This window comes from Poecilia reticulata, chromosome 7 (genome assembly GCF_904066995.2).
Source record: "Poecilia reticulata chromosome 7, P_reticulata-male-v2, whole genome shotgun sequence".
Taxonomy (NCBI): Eukaryota; Metazoa; Chordata; class Actinopteri; order Cyprinodontiformes; family Poeciliidae; genus Poecilia; species Poecilia reticulata.
The window spans coordinates 14,456,116-14,480,942 of NC_088836.1; the positions used below are offsets into that span (position 1 = coordinate 14,456,116).

At 41.2% G+C, this 24,827-nt stretch overlaps 1 protein-coding gene across 3 annotated transcripts in view; it reads right to left on the reverse strand.

Annotated features, from left to right (window-relative positions):
• The window catches only part of rerea (arginine-glutamic acid dipeptide (RE) repeats a), a 192,638-nt gene that overhangs the window by 96,260 nt on the left and 71,551 nt on the right, over nucleotides 1-24,827 (reverse strand). For all 3 annotated transcript variants that reach the window (XM_008413332.3, XM_008413330.3, XM_081608948.1), the window contains exon 2: nucleotides 2,181-2,685. In XM_008413332.3, coding sequence (XP_008411554.1) covers nucleotides 2,181-2,541 — 361 coding nt within the window. In that variant the 5' untranslated portion in view covers nucleotides 2,542-2,685. The remainder of the gene's footprint in view (nucleotides 1-2,180; nucleotides 2,686-24,827) is intronic.

Sequence of the window (24,827 nt, forward strand, 5' to 3'; positions counted from 1 at the left end):
CTGTAAGTGGGACATCGTTTGTTAATATTTCAGCTATGATATCAGTTATAATAAATAATTTTTTTCCAAGCTCTTCTCTTTCATTGCCAACAATCTGTGGTCTTAAGCATCCACCCAACAGGATGAACATATTATATTCACGAAAAGTGACAATTTCTGACATTATCACAAACAATAAGAGCAAGAAACGTTAACTATTAATACATCACACAATGACACTGCATATTTACGATGCATTACGAAGCCCCAGCATGACATTAGAGATTAAAAATAATGCTACGCTTTTGAAAAAGCAAACTATTTATTACTGGGCAGAATAACCAACACATCTTCACTCCATAACAACAAATACTGCTCTGAAAATGAGACTTCAGTGTTATCACTCAGGCTACTTCAGTTACAGTAAGCAGCCTAGAGATGTTGGGAAATCAGCGCACAATAACTCTGAACAAAGAATGATTAAAACCAGCGTCAACACCAAAAGTAACAATCTCAAACATAACGTCAATTTTCTGTGATTTCAAACAACAATTTGATCTAACACGCTACATCCAAATAGTTGTTCAAGTCATTAGCCATGCGGAGTGAAAAAAAATGATCAAAACAGCAAAAGAATCAATTAATGCAAACCTCCGATGTATTAAACAAGGTGGGTTAAAGGAAACCTTCAATGTTTCCTAATGAAACACTTGAGCGTCTCCTCCACTACCTAAGCTTTCACCAGCTCCTACATAAACGAAGAGACGTAACGACAACGATTTAGTTGTAAGTAAGGCGTGCAGCACTGAGCAGCAGGAGAGCAGAGAGCAACCAGCTTGGCCTCCATCTCAGACTGCTGACATGCTCACCTGCAACACAAACGCTTTATAAACACAACACGTGAAGAAGAAGCCACATTTACAGCTTGGGATGAGCTTGGCTCCGTTTCCATCTCCTTTACGTCCGACTCGACGAAGGCGTCATGCTGCAGCTCAAACATCTCTCCAGGAAGCTGGAGAAACCTCTGGCCCCAGAAATGATGGCAGACTTTCAGAGAGTCAGATGGTGTTAGGAAGAAATCGTTATCGCGGCTGTCGTCACAATCACATCATCTAGTGGAGCACCACTTTGCTTTATTGACTCGGCTCAAGACAAAGCTCAGAGTGGGTCACGGGATTGATTGCATGATGCATCGGCCTTTAGCCTGAGGGAGCGTTTCTGCTGTTGGAGAGTTGATTCTTTGAAGAATCCGCAAACCCTCCGCAGCTCATCGCAACAGAGATGACTGCTTCTTTAAGGGAAATCAATTAGGTTTCGTTTCCGCGCATCTCCTAAAGCTAGTTTCACATCAGGGTACAGGCACAGTTTTACAGGAAATTAAGTACTTTTCCAAACTGAACTTTTCAGACTTCTTAGTGTTTTTTTTCCACCCTCACTTTGAACATAAATACTAAGGTTTGTATAGAATACATGTTCACTTTAGGAAGGATGGAGTGGAAGGCATGAAATGAGAAGGAAAAAAAGAAAGACAGAAAGAAAGAATAAAAAAGAAAGATACTGAAGAGACCAGGAAGGACCTTAAAGAATGTGAGACAAAAATGAAAGGAAAGACAGATAGGTAGGACACAAGAAAGGACACATGTGAATAAGCAAAGAAGAGTAGGAAGCAAGGAGAGAAGAAAAAACGAAGACGAAATAAGGGAGAAAAAAACAAGTAGGATATCAGTTAGAGAAAAAGACAGGTTGCACACGTGGAAAGAGAAAAACAATGAACAGAAAGAGTAATATGAGGACAACAGGAAGAACGAAAAGAAAGAAGGGAAAAATGAAAATTTGTTTTGGAGAATCGTATAAAACACACCAAAAAAAATTAGAAAAAAAGACAATAAAGGAAGGAAAGAAATTAATGACTAAAAGTAGGAGTACACCTTTTAGAAAGGACAGAAGGAACAGGTATGTGAGGAAGTAGAGAAAAACGGAAGGACAACATTATAAAATCGTATTCATTGCATTAAAAGACGTGAAAAACATTGACATGAAATTCCAGACTACCTGACAGCGTATCAGTCCTGTCTTGTAAACAATAAAGTTGTGACTGTTAGAAAGCCAACTACCAGACGTAGATGGCAGAAGTTCGTGAACTGAACCCAGTGACGGTGAAACGAAACAGATCACAGGTCAACACCACTGAACCAACTCACCTCCAGGTCTGTAAACAACGTCGTCTTCCGTAATGAAGGACGTAATCTCTCCGTTCTCTGTGCGCTCGTAGCGCGACTTCTTCTTGGGCATCTTCTTCTTGCCCTTCTTGCCGGCCTCCTCGGCCGTGCCGCTGCCTCCACCGGTGCTGCCGTTGTCGTTGTCCTCGTCTTCGCTGTGCTCGCTTTCTGCATAGTTCTTGGCCCCGCCCTCCAGCGTGCAGCTGCGGCGCGGCCTGGAGCTCTCGCTCTCGCCCCGGTCTCCGTCCTGCCGGCGAGATTTCCCGGCCTCCCTTTTGTCCCGGTCCCTGTCTCTGTCTCTGTCCCGCTCTTTCTCCCGTTCCTTCTCTTTGTCGGCCGTCATGATCCGCCACGTGCCTTCCTCAGTCCTCTCACGGCTGGGCCTCCGTGAAAGGTAGACTGTGAGCCTGGGCTTCAGAATTCTGAATTTACCAGTCAAATCCAGGGAAAATTCGGCCACACCAACAACCCCAGTGTTTCAGGAAACCTGCGGATAAAACAACAACGATTAGCACAGGTTTGTTCCTGTACGACTGTTAGCTGGTACATGCACCATTTGCATCTTTGGTGATAAAAGACAACAACCTCCACCAGGAGCAAGGCCGGTTATTCTTAATGGACGTAAATTTTTGGGGAGGAAATTTCTTTAAAAACAATGTATGCGCCAGAGAAAAACAAGCAGTGTTAACAGTTTCAGTTTTAATAATTTCCTCTTGATAAAAGATATAGAAGTAGATTTATTTAAATGTGAAATGGAGTAGAAGGCAAGAACCTGAAGGAAAATCAAACCTTTTTGTAGCTACAAGGAGCTTAAAAAGAGTCGAAGAAAGATTTTGTGTTGAACTTTGTCACGTAATGACATATTACCACCACAAACTTCAATGTATTTTGTCGTAATTATACGTGATAGACCAAAACATTAATGAAGTCTAAAAAAACAAAAAAAAACATTTTTTAAACTTTTCACAAATTGGAATCTGAAAAGTGTGTCTTGTTTTTAGCTGCATCCATCTTCTCATCAACTGTAATCAACTTCCCTGTCTCTCCTGAAGATGGATATTCCCACCACGTCTTATCTCATGTTTGCATGAAAAAGGCTTTTAATCTTACCAGGTGACAGTTTGCCTGTAGACAGTCTCACATATTTGATTGAGTAAAATTTCCATTTAATATACTGATCAGTTCTTGATGCTGATTGTTCGCTAATGTTCTCTAAAAAAAAAAAAAAAAAAAACCTTTGTGTGCTTCCCTGAACAGCTGGATTTATACTGAGTTTAAATGACACAGGGAGATCTGGTTACCAAGTAACTGACCTCTAAAGAAGAAAAAAAAGCCAAATTGGCAAAGTAATTTTTCACTCAACATCACAATTATGCACTATTTTGTGTTGGTCTACCACAATAAAAACACACTGAAGTTTGTGGTTGTAACATATGATCAGAGGTGTAATGCTGTTTTTTTTTTATATTTTATTTCAGCAGTAAAAGTAGTAATCTACTTGGTTTATATGAAGCTCAATCCTCAATGACAAAGTTAACAGACTAGCGTCTTTGCAGGCCACTGGTGACATTTCTGCCCATCCATCCATGTGTGCTTATACTTCTAGACTGCTCCCCACCCCAACCCAATCCAGCGCTTAGCTGACAGTCACTGCTGTGATAATGTGAAGTGACAGCTCCGAAGGGGGGGGGCTCTTTCCCTCTACCCTCCCTCACCCAGCAATCCGCTGGGTGAGGGAGGGTAGAGGGAAAGAGCCAGAGTCAGTCATTTGCCATGCTTAGTTCGCTGCCACTTACAGCTATCTTCACCGAGCCGCCACTTTTTTCATAAAACCCTCCATAAACACTGGAGCACGGCAAAGCTGAAGCAGCGCACTGTCTGCGCCACACTGCTCCTACACACAGCACCCACAAAGGAGGCTACTCATTTACTGCCAATGTTCACCTCCACCTCCGCCCCCACGGCAACAATTTAACTAGAAATGGTTATTATAGCCCCTGGAGGGCTGAGGCAGGGCAGTCGGCACCGGTGTTACCATGGCCATGGTGGCAGAGAGGAAGAGGGGAGGCTGAGAGAGACAAAACCACCGCAGAGGGAAAATTAAAGAGCGTATCTTCAGGCCAGCGAGCGTTTATTTGAAGAGCCACAACGACAGAAAGGTGAGCAGTGGGGAAAAGGTGGAAGGTGAGGGAGGGGGAGGAGAAAAATGCTTTTGGCTCAAAGTAACACAGTGATACACACTGAAGCCTATTTGACAATGGCACTCCTTAGCAGCGGGCGCTGTCATCTCGTGAGCAGACACCAACTGACAGGGCAGCTGCTCTTGTCGTCGGTTTCAACACAAACACAGAGTCTGATTAAACCGCAGCCTCGTCACAGCCCCATTAATCACCTAATGATGAGTTACCAGGCGACCACTGGGCTGCTGGCACACACACACATTAGCGAACAGAGGGAAGATGAAAGGGCTCTGGAGCTTTCTGACGGGCATGTTCGTGCAAGGATGCGCAGCCAAAACCAACACATACAGATAGTGTGAAGAGACACTGTGTGTCCTCCTGCTGTGTGTGTAAAGGGTCCAAAATTAACTTTCTGACACAATAGCTAAGAGTTCAAGGGGAAAACACTTGATGGATAAGCATTTTATGGAGTTAAATATCAGCTTCATCAAAGAGTTTGAGTGACACATTTTGGCTCATCTAGAAGGTCGGAAATAAAATATATTAAAAAAAAATCTTTAGGTGTTGAAATGTGTTTCGTATTAAATCCACGTGATATGAGACATGAAAGCTGTCTGTAAACACATCACATGCTTAATTAGAGGAATCTGACCCCTGACTGCTCGTTACAGCTGAACCACTGATATTTAAATGGTTTACCTAAATGTAGGCATTAAGTCCAATCAGAGCATTCCCATTTATTCCTGGAAGCTGGGACTCGGGATCGGGAAGTGACGTCACCAAACCCAAGCATGCTCGAACTGGCAATTAGAAATCCAGTTAGATTTGGTAATTGTTGTGCTTAGTAACCAGAATGACCACTACAGGCCAATATAAATTGATTTCCCCCCACCCACCATAGCATTTAAATGCATGCAACAACAGCAGCTACATATTGACTGACAGAGGCAGTACTGCTGATTTATTGGAATACAATCCAACAAAAGAGGAAATAAATAATCTACTGCTTCTTATTTCATAGAGAAAAAGCAGTTTACCAGCAGATTTTGAGGTGAAAAACTAAGGTTATAGCAAAAGTAAATACTGATGAGAACATGTTTAGATACATCAAGAAAATGAAGAAACTGACCTTTACATAAAAAGGTTAAGACAGCAAAAAACACTAAGCGGCAGCAACTTGTAGGAGTGGCACTCTGTGCTGTTTATTATGTAGCTGTAATTATAGCATCTCCGTGCCTGTATGTTGGTAATATATTCTTAAAACTGTGCTAGGTGAAGAAATCTGCTGCAGTGAGACGACATCAAACAGGTTGAACATCTTATGCAGGATATGCAGACAATGTTTTGCTCAGCTGCTACATTCGCCGTTTTCAGTGTCAGTGAGCGTTTTAAAAACGGCAGAGTAAACACAGAGGTGTAAAAACAACATATGGAAACATTTCCACAGCTCCTTCTAGCTGCAGGAGAGCGAGCGAGAGCAAGTCTTTCAACAGAGAACGAAGGCCTTTGTAGTTCTTAAAGAGCAAAGCAATTAGCTAAAACGGGGTATTAGCAGTTCAAAGCTTTCCCAGGTACCAAAAATCCATCCACAACGCTCCCATTGGTGCCTTTCTACATACCGCTTTCCCCAGCAAAAGTAAATATCCACTTGCGTTTTACAGTTGTTTATTCCAAACGTTTGGCTCTATCGGCAAGTCTAGAAGGTGCTAGGAACACCAAGACCTTCACAACGGCACCATTTGATAGCTGGGCTCAAATCCCGAAGGCTGCTAGAATCTGTGTATACACTAAGCACCTCCTCACTCCTCTAATCAGTAACATAAGCCTCTTCCAATGAAACCAACAAGGACTCTAAACTGTTGCAAATGGAGGGCTGACCCCCTCTCCTTTGATGTCAGAGGCAGATGTAAGCCCCTGCACAGATCTTTACAACCTAGGTACGATTAGTTTGCATCTGGAGACGCTTTACACAGCTGCTTTGCTACAAATTCTTTAACTTTGACTATTTCACCAGGAATACACACACGCACACGCTTGTGTTTGTTAACCCTAGAAGGGTAAAAAGACAAAGGAAAATCTTAGACGCTCCGGTGAGGTAATTTTACGCAAGCAATGGAAGATGAACAAGCAGGAAAATGTAGAAGCAGTCAGTGATTCTGTACCAACTGGGAGAACAGGAATGAGAAAGTGAGATATATGTAGAGAGAGAAAGAACCATTTCTTCCTCCAGTACTCAAAAAAAACAAAAAAAAACAAAGTACTCAGTGGAAAGCGGCGCTGGCCGATGAATAATACTGTGAGGGGGCAGGTGAGGCCAGGAGCTATTACACATCAATCACTGGGCCAGGACCCTTTGAAAGATACCAGCTGTCTTAATGGAAAAGCAGAGGAGGGGGAAGTGGCTGAAGAGGGGTTGAGGAGGTCCCAGCTAACGACACCTAATCCACCATTTACATTACTGCAATGAAGTCGAGGGCTAACAGCCAGGGGGGCCTCAGCTGAAATACATTTTTCTTTTGCGAGCCTTTCACAATGAGACCTCTGGCCTGAAAAAAACCCCCACATAGCTTGTGGCTCGATTAACACATCATCCCCCCACCGGCGGCCGCACAGCAGGTTTGTGTTACTGAACGCAGCTTTTTCCTTCGCTCTCAAAAGAAGGTATGTTTTATTCATTCCAGTCACTCCCACATTTAACTAAATCCAAGATCTGTCGAAGAATAAACAATGAAATCATCGAGCAGAGTGATGATTCAGTAGGGTTAATGTTTTTATCGTGCTAAATCTAAGTAACCGATAACAAATATTGCTCAAGTTGCACATCCTTCTCCTTCAATCTTCCACTAAACACAACGATAATAGAAATTTAAGTAGGGGAAATATAATGAAGGCACAATATGACCAGCGCGCCGATTCACTCAGATTAGGGAGAGAGCCTGAGAAGTCATTCATGGCATATTCAATCGCAGAATTATGGAGTAGCAAAAATGTGATTGGCAAGGATTTAGGGCCGGCTTTGCTTGGGGATTGAATGAAATACTCGCATGAATACAGATTAGAGGAGAACAATGTTAGCATGAATATACACAGGGTTATTAACAATGAGGGCGCTTCAAATTGATCCGAATAAACCAGCCAGATTCTCGGTAGAGCGGGGATCCTGGCCATGGCGGTGTGGAGCTGCAGCGGGTTTTTGTCAGCTCCAATCCATTACTCAGAGTGATCTAATCTAAGCTGCCGTCCAAGCTCCCCAGAAACAACAGCACAATGAAAGGCTCAGCTGGAGGCTGGGGTAGGCCACTTCATAAGGGATTCTTTGTGGTCTCTGCACCCTTCCTGCTTTGTCTTACCTTCTGCAATCATGCCTCGCTTTGCTCTCCGAGGCCTGCTCTGTTTTAGTGCACACAAGACTTGTTTTTCAATTTACAGATGACAACCACCTTTTTTTGTTTCGTTGCTTTTTTCCCCCTTTCCGCTAAACTTGCTTTTGCAAAGACTATTTTTAGCCAACATCCGGGGTTACTTTTGCAGGTAAAAACCACGCTTGAGAGAGAAAACACAAAAAAGGGCAGCATGGGGGTTTCCAATGAAAACACTCAACCCTGACTTGAGACTGAAATGGTTTAAAGCAAATCAGTGCTGCACCAGATCAGATTTGAAAGCAAAGGACAGATATTATCGCACCAGAAAACATTACAAACTATATCCTATAGATCAGTGGTCCCCAACCCTCGGACCGTGGACCGGTACCGGTCCATGGACCAATTGGTACTGGGCCGCGAAGAAATAGTGAAATATTTCCGTATTATGTTTTATTTGAGTCTGGATGATCTTTTATTTTGAAAATCCTTTAACCTGATTCTCTCGGTTACTCGCACACCAACACTGAGGCCACAAGCAGCAAAATGAGTAAGAAACAGATCAGGTGTCTTTGGAAAGTTTCTTTGCAACGGGGAAAAGGCCCAGAGAAAAGACAGGAGAATGGATTTATCCCGGACCGGTAGGTGAGTCCCACATTACAAGCCCGCTCTGCATAACATGCGACGACCGACTGCTTATGAGGCAATGAAGCTTCAAGCTACTTCGCCACATAGAGACAAAGCAGGCTGTGGATATAAGCAACACTTCGGGTGTTATTGTCTCCCTTCACTCCCAGATGGGACCGTCTCGTTGCAGAGAAACAAGCTCAGTGCTCCCGTTAAGTCATTATTGTGAGTTAAAATGTTCACAAAAGTAAAATGTGGCACATCTGTATCTTATTTTGAAGGGATATATAAACATTACCATAGCGACCAGAGTCAGAGCGTTTGGGCTGCGGTCGAGAGGAGATGAGTAGAACTTGTTAGTCTTAAGTCTGGTTTAGATGGATCGGTTCGTGTGTCCAAGGCAGGAGCAACACGAACCGATTCCAGTCACGAACATCCCAATTCCAGAAGATAATCCAGTAAAACCCCCAACATAGCAGGAATTTAGAATAACCAAACACGGATGACGATGTAGAAGCAATAGTGATAGTTTGTGGAGTCATTTTAAGAGATAAAAGACGTAACAAAAAGAAAAGGCGGTGAATGAAAGACGACGGGAGCAGCTGCTCCATTTGCTGCACTATGATTTGGAGGTGACTGTTTTTTCATAGTTAACATTTTTAACTGAATAAACATAATAATGACCTTTAGATTTAGATTTAATAATAAATATTTCCACATATCATCTGCGATATCCACCGGACTCAGTTGCGCGATATGTCCGCTGTTTGGGATTCCCCTCTGTTCTTACGTCACCGCGCTTTCTGATTGGCTACCTGTCACATGAAAAACCCCACAAATAAAAACTCCAAGACAACTCAAATTGGGTATATTCAGGATTTAGCGGGAACACCAACAGCCCCCCACCCCCGCCTCAGGCCGCAGAAAAATTTTCCAAGTCTTGACCGGTCCGTGGTAATAAAAAGGTTGGGGACCACTGCTGTAGATCATAATAAAAACAGATGCTTTCTTTCAGCAGTACAATTTAATCCTGAGGGCAACAAGGATGAATGGATGTACAAATTGGTAGACAGACTGTGGAAAAGGTAGATGCATAGATGGATGTATGAATGGGTGAAAAATACATAGTTTAATTGAAGGTTCGATGGAAGGACGCATTAATGGATGAATGTGCAGGTGAATGAAAGGATAGCTATACCAACTGTATGGATGAAAGGAGGACCGTTGAATGTACCAAAGGTTGGAAGATGGATATTTGGACAGAATGACTAAGAACAGAACAGAACAATGAATGAATGAATGAATGAATGAATGAATGAATGAAAGGATGCAACTTTCAGAGAACAGGACAGTGAATAAATCTGGAAAAGTACCTTTTTTTTTTACATCAATGTCTTCTTTCTACATTCCTCCAGCACAGCAAACGACTTAAATCAAATTCCAGACTTTTCCAGACTGCGCAGAGATCCTGTAATCAAACATATTTCTCTCTCGCAGTCACACAGAAACACCCTGTATTGCTCCTCACAGTCTAAGCCTATACTCCATCTCCAGAAGAAGGCTAAATCCCCCTCCACTCCATTTGTGGGCTTCTCCACGAGAGCCTGAATTGACCCTGAGGCGGCCGCGCCGCAATCCAACACGTCCATTACCTTCAACGTTTGTGAGCTAGTGCTTCACTTGGCGGCCTAATGCCGGCTGCTTGGAGACACACGGCACCTACTGGTTTCTGCAGCCCGAGCAAAGCTGCTATTTCATCATCACATTTTGACATAACTCCGAGGAGGGGAAATGCCAGGGCTGTCCACCTTCAGCCTTTTTGCCTTTCTGCTAAATGAGGCACTTTTAAGAATGTAATGGCGAGTGAGCCGGTGAAGGACCTCTCCCAATGTGCCATTGATAACAGAGGCTGGAGAATGCGAGGTATGCGCTGGCAGACAGAGCTATCATGAACGTGGCTCATAATTGAGTTACCCTGTAGCTCTGTAAGAGGCTGTGTGAAAAAGAGAGGATTTCTAGTGTCTCACACATTCACCAAGGCTCTGACAATTCAATTTTTTTTGGTATATTATGCTGTTGAAACGGAAATTTAGCCTCCGGTGAAGCTGGGGTCAGGAGGAGTATAAATACCCACCGGGGAGACATCCAACTCTGATTTGTACCAGAGAAGATTTGTATCATGTTTGTGTCTCCAAACGTTTATCATTATGAAACAGAGCAGAGGGAAGGAGGGGGATGTGGGGGGCTTCCACGACATTTTCTCAATCAGATGCATGCCGGAAAAAAGATTTACTAGTATAAAAGTAGAGATAGAAAAAAATCAACAGTGATTTTTTGCCTACTGTTGAAAAGACTCTTGAGATTTTAATATCTGAGCACTCAATCATGTAGCACTTCCACTGATATTCTGCAATCAAATATCCCCACTCTTCCTCTGCAATCTGCCTATCAGCTTAACAAGCCTATCCATCAGTTCAACTTCAACTGGTAGTCTAAATGAGCGTGAGGGGAGGAAATGTATTCATACAGCTGCCCTACATCCTCCAGCTACACGAATCACTATGCCACACAGAGAGATGTGCCAACGCAAAGGAGGAAAAAACTAAAAAAAAAAAAAACACAAAACAAAAATAGATTAGAGTGACAGATAAGACAGCTCGGAGGTTTCAGAGTGACGGCGCGGGGCAGCAGGAGCCATGAAGGATGCCGTCAAGAACAGTGATGCGGGGAAAGCAAAAACAAAGCCACCGAGGTCAGCACACAAAACGATTTCTCCGCCTAAATTATTAAGCGACGTAACGGCAAATTCTGCTCAATCCTCGAGCAGATGGTCGGGGCGGTGGAGGACAATCCCCTCCTTTCAATGCCTTTTACTGATCAGGGGTAAAGAAGAAGTGGGGGGGGGGAACCTCCACCTCAATATGCCACAGGATGATATTACCGCTAATTAAGTAGGTATTTTGTTTCATATGCAAACACCTCTGCTCTAACCACCAACTGCCACGACACAACCATCTACACTGATTTCTAGAGGGAGACGAGTTAAACAAAGTGTTCCTTATTTCTCTGTAGTTTTCCACCGTGGCATAGTTTTAATGTGCAACCCAGTGCTTTCTATCAGGGTGATGCATGAACGTTGCAACTACAGGCTGCGAGTTAAAAATCTGCATTTTGAGTGTTTTTGTTAAAGGAAAAGGCCGTGAGCAGGGCGATGATGGGGTGAAGAGCAACCTTATCACCTCTAAAGCCTCGTACATATGTAGCCCGGTCTTTATAAAACTAAATCTCTCCAGTACGTAATTTAAGAAAATAATATCGTACGCAAGGAACAAATTAATATCCTGTTAGGAAGGTGATTTGTCTGGACAGATGTATAGACAAGTTGAACTACTCTTAAATAGCGTTTTATGATTTAAAGTTAATAAAACATGAGATGATGATTAGGAATCATGTCAAAGCAGGTAGGTGGATGAATTGATGCATTATTTGTCACAAACTGTATTACATAGGACACCAAATACAAGTTTCTCCAGTTTTCTCAAATCTCCATGCTGGTTTGAGTTTTCATAATCATCTTAGTATTAAACTGAGACTTCATATGGAAAGGCCAAAAAGCATAAAAACGTAATTGTTCTCCTAGATATCTGTCTATGTGTGGACTAGATCCAAGTCTGTTTCAAAGTTGGTAATTGTTGAAGAGAAAACACTCAACAGTACGCAAAACCTGCGAGAGGACTAATGGAGGGTATGATGTTAGGAATACAAAGTGATGATCTTGAATGCTGTACTGATTATATTGGTTAAGGCTACAACTCCTGCTTTTCCTTCATCGTGACAAACCTCCATTCTCATAAAACAGGTTGATCACAAACATCCACATCAGGCATGGAAATCATCTGGAATGCTTCAGTCTACCAAATATCGCATCCAAGCAGTCCTTTGCAACAGCAGCTATTTTTCTATACAATTGTCATGTGAATTTTGAGTAAACTTTTTAAAATGTCACATTAAAGAAAATGTGAATTAGGCATGTTTTCTATACACTGGCTTGGAGCAAATCTACCAGGATATGCAGAGCGTGATTTCGTCAGATGTTGAAGCCGTAATAAACAACATGTAAAGGTTGCAAACTAGGATGGACCAAACATCTCAGAAAAATGAAGAGCTTTTCCCTCCATGCTGGAGGCTTGAACTTTGAAACTATTCCAACTTTTGTTTTTCTAGCACAGCACAGACTCACTAGTGGATGGAAACGTTTGCTATGTCAGAACTTATTCGGCAAACGTGTACCCTTTTCTTTTCCATTAAGAGCATTTTTGTATTTTTCAGAAAAGCCAAAAACGAGCCCAAGCAAGCATAAAAACGTTTTTCGTAGAAATGAGGAAGTTATTTCACATTTTCAGTTTTTAATCAACCTTTTCTCATGCGACACTTCAAAATGCGGATAAGAAAAACATTGATGGAAACACGGTTTGTGATACAACACACATAATATTTCTGGACAATTATATTCATATCTCCGAGAAAAAAAAAATGCTGACATTGTCTAAAAAACCCACCGTCTAAGCTCTGTGCCTTTCTTTACAATTTCCTAGAGTAGAAGTTATGAGCCAATGAAGGCAGCGAACACTCACCAGGCTGTAGCCTTTACTTCAAGGTGCCTTACTTTAGTAAATGACGAAGTCAGAAAAACAAGCATTTAAAGTACAGTTGGATAGAAGCTGCTGCAATAAGGCTATGAAATAAGTAATACTTTTCTGTTCCTGCTGCACATTAATGTACCGGCAACCCTGGAAAATGACTGAAATGACTGTAGGAGAGACTAGAGGCGGTTTTACTAGCCAATACCAATTTCCAGTTTTCTTTAAGGTCTGACCACGCTGAAAAATGTGCTTTGTGTTCCTCATTAGAGGTAGAGGTTTTAAATTGTATGTAAAATTAGGAAATCACAAGATCCCTTCCATTTATGCAAAAAACATGTTCTTCACATTTAATTTGATTTCTATTAGAAAACATATAATTATGAACTTGCTGTTGAATGATGTGTAAATGATGAGCATTGTAGTCTTTGACGAACAGAGACAGGTGTGTAATTGACTTGCCAATCAGAGATCACACCCAGTTAAGGGAAAATTGACAAATTCTAAACTGTGGTTGATTTGTTGATTGATTGGTTGGCTGATCTCCATCTGTAGCATGTTTCTTCTGAGTAAAAGGTGTCTTTAAGTGAGAAATGTACAAAAATCTGCTAAATCTCATTCCTTTGCTGAAGCCTAAAAATTCATCTCTGTTCACATAAAGCTGAGAGTGTGCTGAACATTTTGATGCCTAACACATGGGTATCGTGATGAACACAAGTGCTTCAAATAATGAAAATACCCTTAGGGTTAAGCTTGCATGCTGCTAAAACTGCAATCAAATCCAGGGTGGCATTGTAAATATTACCACATTCTTGATGCGTTTGCTTTCAGTCATTCCTCCTTAACGATAAAAAAAATAATAAAGGGAGGAAAAGGGGGCAGACGTGATGAAAATGCTGCTAGGGCGAGCAGCATCTGAGAGCTCAGCTCATAAAAACAGAGTACCTGGGATTTAAGCCTCTTACAGCAGTCGAGGTTTTTAGGTTCTGCACACACACGGTTCGACCACAAACACGCACAATTAATTTCTTAAAGCGTGAAAGGGCCAGATCCGTATGGCTTAGCGCTTTGACTAGAAGTGAATGTTTAGATCCTCTTCCATGTTTAGACGTCGGCGACAAAGGGAACTATTTTCTGAAAATATTAACAGCAGGGGATTGCTGATAGAATAATGGGCTTTTGGGGAAGGAATTTAAGAACAGAGTATTGAGTATTATACAGTGTACTGTGGTGATCCGGAGATTAACTCTGTCTGTTCATGTGTGAAATGGAGACTTGATCCCCGACTGATAGCGTCCTATGGCTCCTGCAAGCACAAGCTGCATTATACTCACCTCCCCCCCAACCCCCCACCCCCACACCTTAAAACTGCAAAACACCACTTTAGAAGTTGCACCCTTAGCAATAAAACAACAAAAGGCATGTTAAAAACACAGCCCGACACCTACATAACTCACACTGCCTTCAGTTTGATTGTCTCCTTGATACAGGAGGTGAACAAAGCTGGCTGTGTATCTGAGCTGCTGAGTAAGCCTCAGATATTCTTGGAATGTTAATGTTAGGCTTTGACCATGGCAGTCTCACTGACTTCTCCTCTTGTTACAACTCCATTAATGACAAGGAGAGCGCTGCTCTGCTCTGCCTGTGCAGTGTGATTTTCTGATGGTGCTAGTAGAGTAACTGTTAAACTGCCACTGTGTTATGAAACGTAACAGTGACCTAATCCTGTGCTTACGTTGTGTTTAAGCATGTCATATGCTGCGTTCATGCACAGAGAATCAGCTTCAACTAAGTCTGCTATTGGTAGGGCCTGTCACTAAAAAAATATTTCTTTATTTGATTTATTTTTGGACTAATTAGTAATTGAATACAGTGTGTCGTCTCCTCTTTGTGGATTATTTTTCATAGAGTACATCTATAAAATTCAAAGGAAAAATGCAGCTTAGGAAGCTGAAATACCTATCTACAATGCTACTTGACATCCTATTGGCTGGTGCTTGGATCTGATTGGCTGTAGCACCAGGAGCGGAAATAAGAAAAATTGTAAAATTAAAATTCTGCAGTAGTGCCAGAACAGTTTCCACTGTGCTTATTAAAGCATACTAAAAAAAAATACTGCGGGTCCAATCTAAATGATCAATTTTATTTTTAGATTATTTTTTAAACCAGCCAATGAAACATGAAGAAAGCACCAAAATCCCTAATGGTCTATTAAAAAAAATAAGAAAGAAAAAGAAAAGAAAACCCTGAATATGCATGCTGCGCATCTCAAATATGATCAACCTGAAGTGAAAATGAACAAAAAAGGACTCATTACAGTGATGTGTGCAACACTGTTGCCATTTAAAAAACATAACATGAATATTCAATATGAATATCAACTGTATTTCCTAACTGTGAGTGACAATTATATTCATATCTCCGAGAAAAAAAAAATGCTGACATTGTCTAAAAAACCCACCGTCTAAGCTCTGTGCCTTTCTTTACAATTTCCTAGAGTAGAAGTTATGAGCCAATGAAGGCAGCGAACACTCACCAGGCTGTAGCCTTTACTTCAAGGTGCCTTACTTTAGTAAATGACGAAGTCAGAAAAACAAGCATTTAAAGTACAGTTGGATAGAAGCTGCTGCAATAAGGCTATGAAATAAGTAATACTTTTCTGTTCCTGCTGCACATTAATGTACCGGCAACCCTGGAAAATGACTGAAATGACTGTAGGAGAGACTAGAGGCGGTTTTACTAGCCAATACCAATTTCCAGTTTTCTTTAAGGTCTGACCACGCTGAAAAATGTGCTTTGTGTTCCTCATTAGAGGTAGAGGTTTTAAATTGTATGTAAAATTAGGAAATCACAAGATCCCTTCCATTTATGCAAAAAACATGTTCTTCACATTTAATTTGATTTCTATTAGAAAACATATAATTATGAACTTGCTGTTGAATGATGTGTAAATGATGAGCATTGTAGTCTTTGACGAACAGAGACAGGTGTGTAATTGACTTGCCAATCAGAGATCACACCCAGTTAAGGGAAAATTGACAAATTCTAAACTGTGGTTGATTTGTTGATTGATTGGTTGGCTGATCTCCATCTGTAGCATGTTTCTTCTGAGTAAAAGGTGTCTTTAAGTGAGAAATGTACAAAAATCTGCTAAATCTCATTCCTTTGCTGAAGCCTAAAAATTCATCTCTGTTCACATAAAGCTGAGAGTGTGCTGAACATTTTGATGCCTAACACATGGGTATCGTGATGAACACAAGTGCTTCAAATAATGAAAATACCCTTAGGGTTAAGCTTGCATGCTGCTAAAACTGCAATCAAATCCAGGGTGGCATTGTAAATATTACCACATTCTTGATGCGTTTGCTTTCAGTCATTCCTCCTTAACGATAAAAAAAATAATAAAGGAGGAAAAGGGGGCAGACGTGATGAAAATGCTGCTAGGGCGAGCAGCATCTGAGAGCTCAGCTCATAAAAACAGAGTACCTGGGATTTAAGCCTCTTACAGCAGTCGAGGTTTTTAGGTTCTGCACACACACGGTTTGACCACAAACACGCACAATTAATTTCTTAAAGCGTGAAAGGGCCAGACCCGTATGGCTTAGCGCTTTGACTAGAAGTGAATGTTTAGATCCTCTTCCATGTTTAGACGTCGGCGACAAAGGGAACTATTTTCTGAAAATATTAACAGCAGGGGATTGCTGATAGAATAATGGGCTTTTGGGAAGGAATTTAAGAACAGAGTATGAGTATTATACAGTGTACTGTGGTGATCCGGAGATTAACTCTGTCTGTTCATGTGTGAAATGGAGACTTGATCCCCGACTGATAGCGTCCTATGGCTCCTGCAAGCACAAGCTGCATTATACTCACCTCGCCCCCAACCCCCCATCCCCACACCTTAAAACTGCAAAACACCACTTTAGAAGTTGCACCCTTAGCAATAAAACAACAAAGGCATGTTAAAAACACAGCCCGACACCTACATAACTCACACTGCCTTCAGTTTGATTGTCTCCTTGATACAGGAGGTGAACAAAGCTGGCTGTGTATCTGAGCTGCTGAGTAAGCCTCAGATATTCTTGGATGTTAATGTTAGGCTTTGACCATGGCAGTCTCACTGATTCTCCTCTTGTTACAACTCCATTAATGACAAGGAGAGCGCTGCTCTGCTCTGCCTGTGCAGTGTGATTTGATGGTGCTAGTAGAGTAACTGTTAAACTGCCACTGTGTTATGAAACGTAACAGTGACCTAATCCTGTGCTTACGTTGTGTTTAAGCATGTCATATGCTGCGTTCATGCACAGAGAATCAGCTTCAAATAGTCTGCTATTGGTAGGGCCTGTCACTAAAAAATATTCTTTATTTGATTTATTTTTGACTAATTAGTAATTGAATACAGTGTGTCGTCTCCTCTTTGTGGATTATTTTTCATAGAGTACATCTATAAAATTCAAAGGAAAAATGAGCTTAGGAAGCTGAAATACCTATCTACAATGCTACTTGACATCCTATTGGCTGGTGCTTGGATCTGATTGCTGTAGCACCAGAGCGGAAATAAGAAAATTTTAAAATTAAAATTCTGCAGTAGTGCCAGAACAGTTTCCACTGTGCTTATTAAGCATACTAAAAAAAATACTGCGGGTCCAATCTAAATGATCAATTTTATTTTTAGATTATTTTTTAACCAGCCAATGAAACATGAAGAAAGCACCAAAATCCCTAATGGTCTATTTAAAAAATAAGAAAGAAAAGAAAGAAAACCCTGAATATGCATGCTGCGCATCTCAAATATGATCACCTGAAGTGAAAATGAACAAAAAAGGACTCATTACAGTGATGTGTGCAACACTGTTGCCATTTAAAAACATAACATGAATATTCAATATGAATATCAACTGTATTCCTAACTGTGAGTATAATGTCAGGTTCAAACACTAGACATTTCTTACACACTGCAAAAACAGAGACAAAGAGTCAGTAAATAGTTTTCACTCGCGAGGAGAGTGCTCAGAGAATGCTTCAGTTACAATCTCCGACCAACACTCTGAAGTTTCTCTGCTCACCTCGCTCTTTTATTGAATCAGAAAACGCCCTAGTTACAAGCAGCTTCAACAGCTAAACAGACTCTGTTGAAGCTTGACACAGCAAACTCTTATCCATATAAGATAACTTGAAACAGCACATTCTCCTCGAGGTCGTTGGGGTGTGTTCTTGTTCTGCCGCTTATCTTCTGCAACAAGAAGTGAACGAACAACAGACAGAACAACTTCTAAAAGAACCTCTAAAGTGGCATAACATTATAAGCTTCATATAAGTAAGATTAATCAAATAATAATTCTAACATTTCCCTCCTGTTTATGCCATTTTTAGCCAGAGCTAGTCCTTACTCAATAACTTCTTTCGATTTTCTATTGGTAATTCATTAAGTGGTTCAAAACAGGTACACTCAGAGGGAAAAAGACACATTTCGCACTTTACATCAATACATTGTATTTACAAGTTCAACATAGGAACATTTGAGTCAGGATACAGTCTGGAAGGTTGAGAGACATTTCATCTTCTTCATCACTGGACTCAGCATCTGTTACATCTTTATTGTCGTCAGGAGGAAGGAGAGAATACATTTGTTCCTGCATCGGAGTGATGCAGTGGTGATGAGCTTTTGAATTAAAGCTCTAATACAGGGAATACAACAACATCCACACAAGGTCAGTATTGCTGCAAACACAGCTATGGGAATTAAGACAGAGACTATTAGTTGTTGATATCGGCCAATACATTACCCAAACCGTCCCACATTTCTGTATCAGCTCCAGAGTGGTCTTTCATCTTGCTGTTCAGGGCCCTCAACCATCCAAGGCCTTGGTGAGGCTGCCATCCGCAGCGGTATTGTTGGGAATGAAGGTGCAGCACTGCTCCCCAAAAAGGGCGCAGACCCCACCCTTCTGCCAACAACATATCCACAGCATGCGATTTTGGAAAGCCATCAGGGAGGTAGCTGACAGTTGCTCGTGGACGGCTGAGAAACCTTGCTCTGTTTTGTTACCTAACCTCTGGACATAGTAGTGGATGTAGTTTATTCTATCAACATTTTTATTTATAGTACACCACGAGCAGATAGATGATTCAAAACCTGCATATATCTGATTTATCAACTTATATTCATCAGGTACACCACGTGGGACCCCAATACTATCTATGTATGTGGGATCATCGTCATCTTTCAGTGAGCGTTCTGACGTTGGTGCCACACTGATGGAAGCACATTACCTATTAATTCAAGTAATTGTGGTACTGTCATAGGATATATTGAAACAGGTAACAGCAGAGTTACTACAGTGCACAAACCAGTAGTATTTGACGGCAGTTTGTCAAACAACCTGTTATCTCCACACCACCACCAGATGTCACTGCGGGATAATGGGTGGAAGTGCCGAGTTACATTTACTATAGTTGAACAATTTCCTGCTGTGAGAGTTCCTAATTTAGGTCCGTTACCAGAACGTTGGATGCAAGTGAAGTTATTTCGGGCCACATTTCTAGAGAAGACAGGTCTGTTTTTTCCAAGAGGGGAAAGTGGATATACTTCATCCCATACACTGCAATTTCCTGTAGGATTTGTTGTATTCATAAGTGGAATCAAACATTCATTTGGGAGCGTAGCTGGAACCACTCTCAAAAGTGGTCGTGGACCCATACATACCACACAATCCCCTTGTGGAACTTTTGCAGCCTGTTCTATCATTAGAAGCCAGTTGTTGCTTCGGCTGGTAACTCCTGTGGTTATTCTAATTAGCTCATCTACATCATCACCCTCTGCATTAAATACAGTTATTTCAGAACTTGCGAGTTTGGTTGAGTGTGGGCCCGCAACCATTATGCCTGGGCGGTGTTACTTGACTCTGTAAAGTTCTGGCACAGGGAAAACATTTTATAGGGGTCGTTTCCGCTTTTCTCAATCCATAAGGAAAGTAGAAACAAGGAACATCATTTTCGAAAGGAATTGGATTGTTTGTGGTGTTTATGATTATTTTCAGCTCTTTATTGATTTTCCCCAGATGCATAACTTTAGCCCAGTACTGTGCTCGGTGTCTGTTCGTTGGATTTGGCCTCCAGCTGTCCCCCGTATAGGCAAAAACGTTGTTCCAGCTTACACTATAGTCTCGTGATGCCATATACCAATCATAACCTGCCCAGGCAGAGCCTGGGTAACCCCCTATCTCGATCTTATTTAGGTCTAGGGAAACCACAGTTGCCAATCTAGATGCATTAACACACAGGTATATTTCATCTACAACCACTTCACCTGACCCGCTGCATGGTTTGTCTATGTTCCTAACCTTAGAACCTTCTATAGATTTTACATATTCATCAAACTCTATATCAGCCGCGATGGAGTCGTCCCTCTTTTTCCTCGGCGTAACGTGTTCCTCTTTTATTTTTATTTCATACCAGAACAACAGGAGAGCTGCAATAATAATGACCGTAGCTCCTACACCAAAGATTACCTTATTTCTTTTAGTCATCATGTTTTATGTTTTGATTCCCTTCCTAAGAACCCCTCGGCAGAGTTGTGGACTATCTTCACCGGTTTGAGACAACTGTATACTAGAAATACAGTTCCCTTTGTACCACGGGCTTCCTCTGGGGTCTAACTGAAGGTAGGCAAAACTTTGTTTATAAAAGGTAAAAAAGGCTGATGATCAAAAAACTTAGCAATACTGTAGCAGTGAAGGTTATTACCAAGAGAGTTATTTTAGTCATCTTTTTGTATTACCAGTTTACAATGTGCTAAGTGGATCCATGTGTTTCTTTCTGCTATCTTAGCTGCAGTTCCTGTGGTCAACAGAACCTGATAGGGACCTTCCCACTTTGGAGAGTGCCAATGCTTCTTCTTTATGCTTTTAGTGAGAATCCAGTCTCCAGGTTTTACTAACGGAACGTCCTGTGAAGACACAGAAGGATCAGATTCGTCAGTCTTAGTTTCTTTCTTGTGTCTTTCCAACATTTTTCTCATATAGTCTGCTAGGTTAGGTTCATCTTCTGTTTCCCATTCATTTTTAAATAATGGAAGTCTGTATGGTCTCCCAAATAATGTTTCATAAGGTGTTAGTCCTGATGTACTAGTGATGTTTATATACATTTTAACTAGGTCCAAACACCGTGTCCAGGGTCTTCCTGTTTCTTCCATACACTTCTTTAATCTATTTTTTATAGTACCATTCATTCTTTCTACCAGTCCTGCACTTTGTGGGTGGTAGCTGCAGTGGTTTTTTAAGTTTATGTGGAAGGCAGTTCCTATGTTTTTTACCACTTGGTTCACAAAGTGTGTACCATTATCACTATAGATTTTTTCTGGTATTCCATACCTGGGTATTATGTCTTTACATAGGGCTTTTGCCACTGTTAAGGCGTCTGGTGTTTTAGTTGGGAACAGTTCTATCCATTTTGAAAATGAATCTATGATCACTAGACAGTACTTTTTCCCTTCACTTTGATTTAGTTCTATAAAGTCCATGTGTATACTCTGGAAAGGATAGTTAGGTGTTGGAAAACTCCCTCGCTTTGGACGTAGATTACCTTGAGCGTTGTGTTTAGCGCATATGAGGCAAGCTCTACAAAAATTTTTTGAATATAGATTAAAACCATAGGTTGTATAATGCTGATTTACTAGTCCTACCATCCCTCCTGTTGAGACATGTGTCTTCCCATGGCTCAATATTGCTGCCCATTTATATAGATTTTTTGGTAGGATTGGTTTTCCTTCTGGTCAGATGTATAAGTCATTTTTTACAGTTGCTCCACTTTTATCCAGGTTTTTTGTTCTAGTTTGCTTGCTTGTTTTGCATGTCTTTCAATATTTCATTATCGATCTGCTCTTCTGTGGACCACAGTATTTCTTTTTCTCCCATTGCTGCTTGCTTAGCTGTTTTATCTGCAAATGCATTTCCCAGTGAAACAGAATCAGTATTAGAGGTGTGTGCTGCACATTTGCATATTGCTAATGTTTTTGGGAGTTTTACTGCTTTTAAAAGTTCTTTTAGCAGGTCTGCATGTGTAGCAGGTTTTCCTGTAGAGGTAATCATTCCCCTATTTTGCCAATATTGTGCGAAGGTATGAGTTGTAGCAAACGCATACTGGCTGTCTGTATAAATTGTCACATCTTTTCCTTTCATTAGTTTGCAGGCTTCTGTTAATGCTATTAATTCAGCAGCCTGAGCCGAGAAATGTTGTGGTAACGCCGCAGCTTTTAGCACTTTGCTCGATGTTACCACAGCATATCCCGTTCTAGTTTTCCCAAATTGGTCTTTCTTAGAAGAACCATCCACATATACTGTGATTCCTTTTGTTAATGGGGTGTCTGTCAGATCCTCCCTACATTTTGCTGTAGTTGTTGCCAAGGCTTCACAATCATGTGGTTCTCCATCATCTAAGGTTGGCATAAGTGTTGCAGGGTTGAGAATTGTACACCGCTCTATTGTTAAATGTGGTTGAGACAACAGGATGGACATGCAAGACAAATGCCTTGCTGGTGACAGAAATGTCATGTTTGTTTGTAATAATAATGCAGATACTGCATGTGGCACTTTAAGTATTAGCTCATGAAAAAGGACCACTTCTGCACTTGCGGTCACTGCCATTGAGGCTGCAACTACAGCTCTAATGCATGGAGGCTGAGCACAGGTTACTGCGTCCATTTTAGCAGAATAAAAAGCTATGGGTTTCATCTTATCTCCGTGTTTTTGGGACAAAACCGAGGTCATAAATTTATCTCTGCTATCAACCATTTGGACAAACGGCTTCTTGTAATCTGGAAGAGCTAGTGTTCCACTTCCCACTAATTCTTGTTTTATTTTACAGAATGCTTCTTCACTTTCTGTGGTCCAACTCAGTTTATCTGTCATTTTCATTTCTGTAGTATAGATTAGTGCACTCAGAGGCGCAACTATCTCAGTATAATTTGGCACCCAACTTCTACAATAGTTTGTCAGCCCTAAGAATGACATCATTTGTTTTTTTGTCTGTGGCTTTGGAGCCTGTAGTATTGCTGCTTTTCTATCCTGTATTACTGTACGGCCCCAGATGCTAGTTGGTGGCCTAGATACTTTACTGCTGGTTGTACTAATTGGAGTTTATTTTGTTGACCTTATGTCCTTGTAGTAATAGATGTTTCAATAGTGCCAGAGAGTCTATCAAACAATCTTCTTTGGTTTTAGATGCTAGTAGAATGTCATCTACATACAACAGGATTTGGCTCCCCTTTGGAGGTTCAAAGGTGGAGAGGCTGGCTGACATTGCTTGTGAATAAATGGTTGGACTTTCACAATACCCTTGGGGTAGTCTTGTGTATGTGTATCTTTTTCCTTCAAAAGTGAACGCAAACCAAAACTGACTGTCTTTATGTACAGGTATAGAAAAGAACGCATTACTAATATCTACCACTGTGAAATATTTTGCTTCTGGGTTCAATGAGTTTAGCAAGGTGTGGGGATCTGGTACACATGGGGCCCTTTGTATTACAGCTTCATTTACAGCCTGTAGATCTTGTACCATCCTCCATCCCACTGAGGGAAGTGCCTTTTTCACAGGAAATATTGGAGTATTACATGGGGAATCTGGGGATTCAATTAAGACTCCAGCTTTCAGTAGGTCTTGTATTACTGGTCTAATACCCTCTTGTGCATCTGGTTTTAATGGGTATTGTCTCATTCTTGGCCTATATTCTGTTTTTGGTCTTATTATGACAGGGTTAGCACTTTTTATTAGTCCCACATCAGATGATCCTTTGGACCATAGTTGTTCAGGTATATTTTGCAGAAGAGTTTCTTCTTCTTCTGTTAACATCAAATGTCAGTCTTGTTCTGGATCTATGTGTGTTCCAGCTTGAACTGTCGTAGTCCAGAACAAGGCTTTCTTTGTTAAATCTGTGGACTGACTATACCAGGTGTTTACTCCCGTTTCCCTCCAGTCTCTTGCTTTTTCCCCCTTTTCAACCATTTTTCCTATTCCTGTCCAACTGTCATGTTTGCCTTTGCACACTGAAATGTGAGGACCCCAGACCATCTTAAATTTTTTCTGTAGACCCTCAGGTAGGGTCACTGCTGCTCCAGCGTTTGCTGAGCTGTCTGAATACATGTAGGTGATAGTGACTTTTGCAGGTGTTAGTTTCTTCAAACTAGCTTCATAAATAGGGTCAGGATCAGGAGAGTTTTTGTACCACATGGTTATATGTAGATCATCAGCTGTCATACAATCTTCTTTTCTCCTCACAGACTGTTGTCCCGCCTCTAACAGGTGGCTCCCTACTGAGGTTGGGGGTTTGTTAGGGACCTCCAAGGTGTAATAGAAATGAAGCTGTCCTTTCCCCTGTAACACCATCAGGTCTCCCCTATTTTCATGTCTCCTCATGACTTTTATTCCCTCCATGGTGGGAATTAGGGCTAAACCTAGGGCAACTAGACCATCCCTTCCCAGTAGGTTTACTGGACAATCTGGCAACACCAGCACTTTCATCTGACAACTCTCACCATTTGGGTCTACTAACCACAGTGGCTGTGACTCAGGTATGTGCTTTAACGCACCCTGTGCTGATCTAACCAACACCTTATTTGGTCCTACATGCATTCCTGGAACTGCTTCCTTTAAAGTAGTTCTACATGCTCCAGAGTCACACAAAAACTTCACCTTTTTTCCTTTTATTATCAAAGTCACCTCTGGTCTGTATCTCTCTTCGAAAAACAAGTCCTCTAAATTCAAAATTTCCTCTTCCCCTGTTTCAAAATCTTTTTCTTCTTCAACATCATCTAGTCATGCTGATTG